At 37.2% G+C, this 10,595-nt stretch overlaps 1 protein-coding gene across 1 annotated transcript; it reads right to left on the bottom strand.

The window, feature by feature from the left end:
- Positions 1-497: 497 nt before the first annotated feature.
- On the bottom strand, positions 498-4,796 carry LOC146730089 (uncharacterized). The gene is made up of 8 exons (XM_006822966.3): positions 4,662-4,796; positions 3,513-3,537; positions 3,010-3,156; positions 2,739-2,880; positions 2,438-2,502; positions 1,905-2,143; positions 1,521-1,807; positions 498-684 (listed from the first exon to the last, which is right to left on the bottom strand). Exons 1-8 carry the CDS (start codon positions 4,719-4,721, stop codon positions 681-683), a joined length of 969 nt encoding a protein of 322 aa, XP_006823029.2. The 5' UTR covers positions 4,722-4,796; the 3' UTR covers positions 498-680.
- Between the last annotated feature and the right edge of the window lie 5,799 nt (positions 4,797-10,595).

Here is a 10,595-nt window from a genome sequence, read left to right as displayed (position 1 = left end):
AACACTTCCTGTTTCAGAAGAATTGAAAGTGAGGTTGGTTCCCGCCTCAAGTGTCATGGCGTACCAAGCCACAAGAGGCCTGTAACTAGTAACGGTTCTGATTGGTCCGTCACTTTCTCGTTGCTTGTTCTATATCCTTTAGCAGGGGTTTCCTTTTACTCACGAAAAGTTGGACGAACATAAAACTGTTGATTTCCTTATAACATTGCACAGAAACAGTGAGAAACAGAAACATCTCAAATAAGTCTAAGCAAGCAGAATGAATGGGCATGGCGTAATGAAGACTTGTTTACAGAAAACAAATATTAGAATGTTTTCAAATTACGTCAATTAGTCACGTGACTTTGGGCCGGAATCATTACCCAAGGAACCAGTGAAAGACAGTCACAGCCGCTATCCAGGAAGTACTGTTTTAAAGGTAAGAACGTTGTCAGAGACCGAAACGTGTTGATCTCGTCTGCTGCTTTACCAGGAAATAATATTAAATTATCAGTGGATTTCTGTGATATGATTGTGCTTACTGTTTATTGAACTAATCTTGATGAGCAATGGATGCAATAGAACATATCTACTATTTCCCGCAAAAAACACCATCATAAGATGTTAACAAATATGGATCTCTAAAACTAATGAAGCTGTCACGACGCCCGTCGTTTCGTCAGTTGTTGGCTTTCTTAGTCTCATCTATAACATGAACATAACAAATGAATTAGTTTTATACATTTGTGAATACTGAAAAAAATACCATTGTAACATCTCATTGTATTTGGGGCTAAGCTCGAAGACAAAAATTTCGTAATCAATAAGATGGCGTGGCAGACATTATGTTGTTTTGTAGAGTTAACTGATCCCGCCGTATGATTTTGATGGGGGTCATCTCCGAATTTCAGACCAATCAGACCAGTAGAATAGCATGTAAAATATCAAAATGATTAGTTAAAGCACTGATGGGAAACAAATGCTGAAATTGTCGACAATTTTCTCAAAAGACTTCTAATATTATTTTTTTTTTATTTTGACCATATATGCTACATGCTAAATGTTGTTGGCAAATGAGTTGATCGGTTAATCGCATATCCTAAAATATTGTCACTTTTGTCAAAAAACTATTTTATGTTTTCGTAAAACGCTTCTAGTATACATTTTACATGGCAAGATGAATTTTTTTTATCATGGATTTTTGTTTTCTTCTTTGAGATGTTTAAGAGACGCAACATATACTATATGACAAATGTTCTATTGATTTGAAATAATTTTCTTAGATCCAAAATTGAGATCAATATGTTCATTGGCAAGCAATGTCCTAGCGTTGATTGCCGATTAAGGGGAAAGAATGATGGCGCTAGATGTGATGTGGTCGATACAGATTTTATTGGAAAATGTTGTTGTTTATGTCTAAAAATAGCTCGTCTACACTTTCACAAAATCCTGACAAAATAGAAGAAACAAATACATCAATTATCATACAATAATAAGAGAGGCCTAGTCTTTTTACTGATGTACGGGAGAATAGAACTTACTTCTTGTCAGTTACTTTCCAGCTTTCACCAAATTCAATAGCGCTCTTGGTAATAGTACCATCAGGTTTCTGAAAGTCATTGCGGGGATCATCATCTGCATTACCCATCAGACCGCATAGCTTTCCGCTGTAAAAAGAGCCAGACAAGGATACATCTAACACGTGCTTTCTCAAAGTCCATTTAAGAGAGAATGTCGTGTCCTTTGAAGTGAAATGCAGTTTAATATCCTTCTCTTCTTCCTGGACTGTTATAACTTTTGCGTCAGTCACGTGTCCACCTGTACGTCCCTGTTGAAAAAATAATTGTTTATCATATAGTTATGATCGCTGAATTAAAAAACCAATTCAGATTGCATTGTCACAATACTACACACTGAAAACTTACTGTAGTGACATCACGTCCATCAATGATTGCGTATTGATTTCCAACAGTTACATTGATTGCAATAGTTCGCGTCTTGATATTGTCTGGTGTACTATCTTCTCTTGGTTCAAATTTGGTTGTGACTTCAAAACGAGGGTTGTCGTTGCAGTCCTTGAAAAGATAGTACCAGCCAATTCCTTGGAAATTATAAGTACGTTCATCGAATGTCCTCATATGAGGCTCACTGACGTCACCATGCTCTAATAAAGACATTTATGCACATTTTATATCTAATTTTGCTGTTTATGTACATCAAACAAAGCACAAGGTCTTATTTTCATTCATTTGTCAAGTTTATAGTTTTGTAAGTGTGGGTATTTACAGCACGCTGATACAACATGCCAAAATAATCTAACATACAAAACAATCTAATTGGGATTATTGAACCAAAGCGTTCTACAGAAAATGTTTTATTTGCCATTGGTTAGCACCAACACACTCAAGTGATAGAGCAATTGATATTATGTGGAGATTGATTTATAAATCATACTCACGCTCGCAAAATGCATTGGCTCGTGATATGTTACAATCAACATCGTTCCATTTACCATCTAATTTCCTGTAAAATATTAGATCATTAACTAAAATATAAGCTACAACAAATCACCATACAATCGTTCGTCTTTTGGCAATTTTTGTATCAACATGATTAAATGATTATTCATGAAATAATGTGCAATGCAAGAACAATCTATAAAACAATATTCCATATATTATAAAAAAATATATAAATATTTTTCAGCTTTCTTCATACTTACGACCACTAGTGCTTTAAGTGAGAATACCTTCACTTACCAGACCTCAACACAGTGCTCAATCCCGTTTTCATTATTTGGCTCGCCTACATCCCAGTTCTCGTAGGTAATTGGCATGTCATCCCAGCAGTAAGTGAAAGTCCCTTCATGTTTCAGATCGCTTATACCAAGCCAATAAAAACCTAATAAAATTAAAATTAATTGAGGCAAAATAAAACAATTCTTTTGATACAAATAAATTTACAAAGTTGTAATTGGTTTCCATTCTTTCATGAACTAAAACGTTAAAAGTATAGAGCTTGCAAATTTACCTGCCACATATAATTTCATTATCTCGTTCATTTGGAACTGAGTTCTGGGTTGTGCGAGTTCCCAATTCTTTGCTTCACATGCAGCTTTTGCTTCGTACCAGTCCATGGGTCCCTCTATAACGTGGTACTGCTCTATGATCGGTATAACTACATTATGAAAAATTTGATAATTCATATACATATAACCAATACAACTGTCTTTATTTAATATTGATAATATTCTTATTCATTTTAAATTGTCAATGTAGTATATACAGACAACAATATAATTCAGAGTGATAGATGTTGTATTTTATATATATATATAATCTCACATTCTACGTTCTCTTAAACCGTTAAGTTAGTAATTTTTAAAAGTTCAAATTGAAGCGATTGAAATGGTGTTAAATTTGCCAGAACACAACAGCTTAAATAGAGGCATTGCAATCTTTGTATTCTCAAACACCGTACACACACATCTTTTCATAACCTGATGGAATAGATAATATTATTGATATACATACTGGGGCTGCGCTTCTCAACCAATTTCTGGAAAGGAAAAAAGAAAGAAAATGCACTAAAATCGTTGTAATGCAATCCTCGGGATGGACATCCGGGTATTTTTCCACCTACCAACTATCTTGGTGAACACAACAGCCGATAATTCTCAAAAAATGTACTTTGGAATAGTTGTTGAGACTCCCCTGAACAGTTCAACACAATTACCCTTACATGTGTAACATATATAAATTTGGTTGTTCAGGATTACTTCAAAGTTCAGATTCTGCTGATCCTTGACTTTAGCTGTTTTTTCATCGGCTCTTCGACTAGCGTTCCACAACAGCTCGCGCAGAGCCAATATAAATACACTGTAGAGTGCTGCGCGCTTAGCAACATGGGGTGATTGGGATGATAGCTGCAAATCTAACACAGACGAGCCTCAGTTCGCAAAAGACCAATGTGACACTGTATTGCATTGAATTGTCCTCGTCATTAAATCTGTGTTTTCACATTGGTGATGAACATGAACGTATAACATGACTGACTGATAACGAACTGTATTGTTTATGATTGTATATAACGTCATTACGTCCTCAAAAGAGTATTTTGATTCACAGGAATAGTTCAAATCAATTTCAATTGTGAAAGATTACCTCTTGTATACCCTTCTAAGTACACCAGGCGTCGAGCCTTCTAGAAGAGGAAGGGGACTATATATATATAAAGAACTAAAACAACGTTGGTAAGGGGGTAAAAGTATAGTGACATCACGTACACATATGTGATTCACCCGAGAATGCAGTATTGTCAGAATCAAGAGCTTACATGGTAAGGTAGGCATTATAAATATATTTTACAGGAATTTCATAAATAGATTTTGTACTAATGTATTCAATATTGGCAACTTCGCAAAGCCTTAACCATGCGACACATCCATGGTTATCATGTAATCATGGACGGGTGCAGCGATTGGCTTATCGCAAGTTTTCTCTGCCAAATCTTAGATTTTTTGTAGAATAGAAGGAGGGAGAAGAGAAGAAAGGCTTTCGATGAATAAAGCTAGAATCTCTGTATCTCCACGTGTAAATGTTATCAGCCAAGCCTCAAATACAACACTAGAGATCACAACAGTGTACACAATAAGCGATAACTTAATATGAGAGTGAACATACCTCGTGTGGGACTGCTAGAGTCAAACTTGTAACCGCAAGGATCAATAATAAACGTAACATCGTGGCTGTATTTCGTACAATACTCTTCAACGGGAAATGTTGCGCAGAGACTCATGCAACTGGTAGATTTGATCCGCTAGTTCGATTTTATCGATAATTTCTTGCTGACGCGCGTGTTTGTAATCCTCCCATTTGGAAGCATTTCTATTGGCCAAACAAATTGTTGCACACGCAACTGAATTATGTCGCGCATGCTCATTTTCATTCTTTGCGTATCAAATGCTGGTTATGGTGTAAATCGTACATAGCTGAGAAATGCACTAAACATAGGCATGTTTATGGCACGCAACAGAGGAAAAAAGCTAATACGAATGTCATGATGTCGAGAGTTAGAAACAAGAAATACATTGACATAAGAGTGAGTTAAGTATCTTTTCCCATCTTTTCACTGAGACAATTTAAATCAGTTACTTCATCAGTGTGGATATTACTATTGTTTAAATTAGCTCTAAGCATTTTTAGCAATATGTTGCCGACAATATACTACCAACTTACCTTCGAAATTACTGAATGAATCATTCTTTTGCTCGAAAAAACACATATACATGCCCATCTGCTGGTGTTGACTAAACTAGACATTGTATGATAATGCCATACTGGTTTGGCAATACACAAAGTAAACATGGAAAATAATATTATTGTTATGATATATTTACGTCAACATGTCTGTTATGTGATATTTGAACGTTGACCTCAAAACTGAAAATCAAAATAGAGACGACTCTTGCCCCTCCGTGATACATCGTATATGTGTTCTCACTCCAATAAACCATTTATCATTAAGCTAAAATAAGATTTAGGAACAAGGCACCCAGTAGGAAACAGTTGGCAACCTAACTCATTTGCCATTTTGGTCAGTAGTCAACTCCCTTCACAATGGTATAGGTGAAATCACCTAAAATGGAATTTAGTAAACATAATTACATTTAAAGCTAAGTAATAATAGCAAACAAATTTATACCAATTTTGGAAGGCATTACAAGTTTGATGACTTGTAAACTTACAATGGGCGCTAAGTTGTTTAATCTGGCCACTCTCGGTCGGATTCGAAAAATGAGAAGGACAATTTACTATAAGATAATCAAAGTTACATTAAAAGAGTATGAGTACAAGAGAACAACCAGTCAAACCTGTCACAGAAAGATAGAGGGCCCAAGGGTATAATGTGGAGGTGATGTAAAATGTATTGAAATGTTTATAACACAACGTTTTTGAAAAGATTTTTTTTTGTTTTGCAAATAAATATCTAAGTGTTCAATCTACAAGCATGACAAGCTTAGTAGCTCAGTAGTCTGGCCCTAAGCTGGTGGAAGACATCAGCAAATAAGGACACTCTATCTTTATCATATTTATAACTAGCCCCTATAGCTTTATGTACTTTTATATTTCTAAGGCATTTGAAAAATACAAAATTTCTCTCTCGTTGTACTGTACAAAACATTCTATGTCAAAATAAATATTAAATTATTGTATCATATGAAGAATGAAAGAGACTCGACAGTGAGATTTTTCTAAAATGTTATAACACCACTAACTGTTTGAAAAAATGACCATATTCATCAGCCTCTGGTTTTGCTGCTGTAGACAACAACATATTGGCATACTGAATTGTTGATGCAGGATGCAGGTGTGCTTTCAAACCCAGACAGCATAATGATAGGATTATATCAACTATTGTCTACGATTGTAAAAATAGTTTGATTGGCATCTCAAATGTTATGTGAATCCATAATGCACGTCATTTGTAGAATGTAAAAACAAATAATTAGATGCCCAATTTCAGGAGAACATATTTCTAAATTGTATGACAAAATTCATTTAGTTATTGAAAATATGGGAAAAAAAGTGTGGAGACTAAATAACAGTGTTGTGTTCAATAAGGACACTACGCAATTATCATATAATGAAGGGCATTGTCGTTTACACTAATTATAATACTTCACGCCATACTATCAAAATATCTAAACTAAAAAAATAATGGTGGGTTTGTTGTTCAAGCTGTTCATACAAATGTGGGAAAAAAAAAATTTCGACGAGTCTAACACGCGTAACCTATTCAGTATGCTCTTTGATTGACCCCAACCACCACCTGGGGGGTCAGTCGTACATTGACCACAAGAGGAATATGCACATAGGTAATTTCTAGAAGTTTCGTACCCTGAACACATAATGGTGGGTTTGTTGTTCAAACTATCCACACTAATGTGAAAAAAAACGTTGACAAGTTGAACAATTTTATTTGTATGGTCGTTGATTAACCCTAATTGCGTTGACTCTAAGTTGTAGATGTGTAGACTTATTAAAAAATAACCTGATAATCTCTGATATTGATTCACAACTTGCACATAGGACAACGTAAATAGTAATTCTCCTGATCGTGACATCTACGCTATGTTATAAAATGTTAATGGTTTGAGTCGTGAATGAAATAATCCTGATGTGAAACCAATCACAAATTTCACAGTCCGAGATTTCGGATAGAGTTATAATAGCCACATCCTCCATTATTGTTTACCAGGATTTGAGATGTCATGGGGATATTATTACTACCCAAACTTTGGGAAGAATTTGTCCTGGTTAACGATGGCTGGGAGATATTGGCTAATAGATCCAAGGTCGTTTGCTCAATCTATGCAATGACAGAATATACCTCACTTTCTTCATGGACATCATCTTCCTCGTCGAATTGAACGTTCTTGAGACTTGTACCCATAATTTCGATCTGTACTGGTTTTTTTACCAGCTTGCATTGTCATTGCTAGTTTTGAACACTACAATAAAGACTTTGTGTTTTTGACAGTGTCAAATTTTTTCGTTTTTCTTAATTAAAAACGGAAGCGAATTGATATAATTCTTAACAAAATGTATTTCATATTCACACTATTTACTTACATTTACTTACATTTTACACAAGAATATTACAGAATATTTGCTATTTTCTATATTCTCTACATTTTTGCATTTGTTTTAATTATGACTTGTAAAGAACCTGTAAAACAATGTCAAATTTTTAGTGTGTCTAACAAGTCATGTAGAACAATAACTTTGACAAATAAGATTGAACCTGGTGAAAATAGTTGTTGACATAAAAACGGAAGAATTTCGCAATGTCGAAAATGGAAAGCCCGTTAAGTAGTGTTTTTGAAACTAATTACAATTGCTTTTCTATTCCAGACTCCACTACATATACCGGGATATCATGATTGGGTTGTCCGAATACGCCATAGGTCACCCAAGTGATCAGAAATCGTTTTTATTATGCATTATGCTTAGGTATGTCTCTAACGCATGCTTTTCAATTATTCAATTATTGTACTTTTTTGAGTCAGCAACTCTTCTGTAATTTGCTATTTCCTACGTTCAATTACCCACCATAGATGCTGGTTAGTCAACTGACTATTTTAAATGTAGGCATTAATCAGCCAATTCGATTCAGACGGAGACAAAAATCAAGGCCAGGGCAGCCTTTCGTCTGTCCTTTCTGAGGTTTGATAACAGTAAGTAGTAGTGTGTGGTAAGATAACATTTCCTTGTTTTAGGCACCTTGTCTTTTGTACTACACAAACAACTCTGATGATGCGCTTGACAACTTTTGTAGGGCTTCATTGTGTCAGTTTCCAACTGTAATTACGTTCCACTCATGAGTGCCTTGTTTATCTTTTAGCGTATATTAATACTGGATATGAAGAAGGGAAACACTCTAGAACGAGCCCCTCCCCCACCTCCCGGGTTTGTCGCCAGGAACTCCCTGCTTGGAACCGCACCAAAATATTATCTTTGCCTTGAATGCGTTCAGGGTTAGCCTCAAGGGCGTGTGCTTCTATTAGGACCTGAAAACCTGGAACAGTTTTAAAAACCGTGTTCATGTGGCCTAGGCTGATTGTGTCGCCTTAACTCGGGCTAGTCGCATGGTCGGTGCGTTTGGCTCTGTGGGCGTGAGAGAGAGTTAGTGTAAGTGTTAGTGGGAAGTCCTCTTGTTCGACTACTAGTACCCCCGGTACTTCGGCGTTGAGTGGGGCCCGGCAAGTGTCCCCCTATTGATTTGATTGCATCCTCACAGTCTGTTAATGCAGGTCGAGGTCTACTCAGTCATGCTGGCAACGACGAGGCCATACCCATGTTGTGGGTCTCATTCCTTGCCGGCTCCGGGTTTGCCTCCGATATTCGAGGGCATGTCAGGACAAATTTCATTCCTTTCAGTTCAAGTAGACAAGCTGAAGGAGGAGCATGTTGCCTACACTGCAGAAGCCTCCTTGTCGGCAAGCAGGAGAAACACTACAGGAGATGACGTTTGCATTCAAAGGGTGCTTTCTCCAGGGTTTCCTCGATCTAAGCTCCAACTTCCCCATTAATTGGGAAACAGGTTGGGTACACATTGGTACTCGGTCTCCACTAAGACCTAGTCCACAGATGGCCGGCGTGTGTGGCGCCTGACAGACAGGTCTCCGATATGGAGGGGAACCATGCAGGGTGGGACAATGATTCTGTCTCTTTTCCACTTACTATCAGCATGGTGTTATCAGTCATAGTCAGTACTGGGGATCTTTCCCAAAGCACTTCCTTCACTTTGGGTCACTCCCACTTTGAGGCGTTCCCAGAGGGAACCGACCTGACTACCAGCTGTTTGATCAGACACACCCTTGCTCACTTACTTAAAGTGAAGGGACGTTCAACGATGTGTGATCCTGTGGGCTTTGGCGGCTACTCGGAGTCTGTTCTCTGAAACAACTTTGTTAACCATGCCGTGGGGTGATGTTGGAGCTAATCAGTCTCAGTGACCCCACCCTCAATCCTGAAGCAGTCGCTCCCAATAGTGCAGTGGCTTGCAGGGTCCGAGACAGCAGGTTCCAGGGCAACACTAACTGCACGGCTCCCCTGATCCAGCAGATTGCTGAATATCGCAGAGGGCACACAGATGGTGTTGATTGGCGGGCGTTGGACCCCCTTGGAATATAGTCCTAAGACTCCAGAGTGAGGTAACCTTTTGACTGATGCCTTCTGCTGGACCAAGCACTATCTGATCGGTATAATGTCAAGTACCAGTCTAGAGCCGAAACTCATGGCCCCGGCCGGATCATCGACCAAGGTACCATGAACTTTTGTTCAGCAGGATGGGTAAGAGGGATGCCACGTTTGATTTTCTCGGCTTCACAGTCAGAAAATATCCACCACGCCCTGTGAGCAGAGTTGTGACCAATTGCGAAGCACACAATGGAAGTCTTAGCAGTTAGCCTGTCTGTATGTGTGTGTGTTTGTGTGTGTGTCTGTCCATTCCACTGATCATAAATCGTATGTTGGTTTTTAATGAAACGTGGTTCATAGATGCTCTTGCTAATGCACAGATTTGATTAGGTTTTAGTTGAAATCCATGCATATTACTTACCTAATTCACAGGACAACAGGCACATTTTTATCTCTTCCACGACTGTTCAACTGATATCTAAAGAGTCATTCATTGGATTTTGGTGAACTTGGTACACAGATGGTCTGGACTAATACACAGATTTCACTAGTTTTTAGTGAAAATCCATACACATAGTTACCCTAATTTGCATAATAATTTGTAAATTTTTTTGCTTTTCCACTGATATCTCAGGTGCTAATCATTAAATTTCCACGTGAAACTTACATAGATACATAAGACAATACACAGACAGATATGTAAAATATTATTAACATAATATGCATAATTAATCAATTTTCAGCTGTTGATATTTCATGAACTTCATTACTTTTCAATAAAACTTGGTACATAGATGCTCTAGAACAATGCTGAGACCTCAATAATCTTGCGTAAAAATATGTGCATAATAATTTGCTATTACACTGATATCGCAACTTCTAATTATTCCATTTCAATGAATCTTGTTCTAG

This window comes from Saccoglossus kowalevskii, chromosome 20 (genome assembly GCF_978046115.1).
Source record: "Saccoglossus kowalevskii chromosome 20, keSacKowa6.1, whole genome shotgun sequence".
In the NCBI taxonomy this organism is placed as follows: Eukaryota; Metazoa; Hemichordata; class Enteropneusta; family Harrimaniidae; genus Saccoglossus; species Saccoglossus kowalevskii.
Note: the sequence above shows the minus strand (reverse complement) of the source record. Positions and strands in the feature narration are given on the sequence as shown.

Coding starts and splice junctions, on each gene's coding strand:
- LOC146730089 (XM_006822966.3), bottom strand. CDS start 4,721: ATGTTACGTTTATTATTGATCCTTGCGGTTACAAGTTTGACTCTAGCA. Junction 3,538..4,661: donor CTCTAGCAGTCCCACACGAG/GTATGTTCACTC, acceptor TTTCCTTTCCAG/AAATTGGTTGAGAAGCGCAG. Junction 3,157..3,512: donor GGTTGAGAAGCGCAGCCCCA/GTATGTATATCA, acceptor TTCATAATGTAG/TTATACCGATCATAGAGCAG.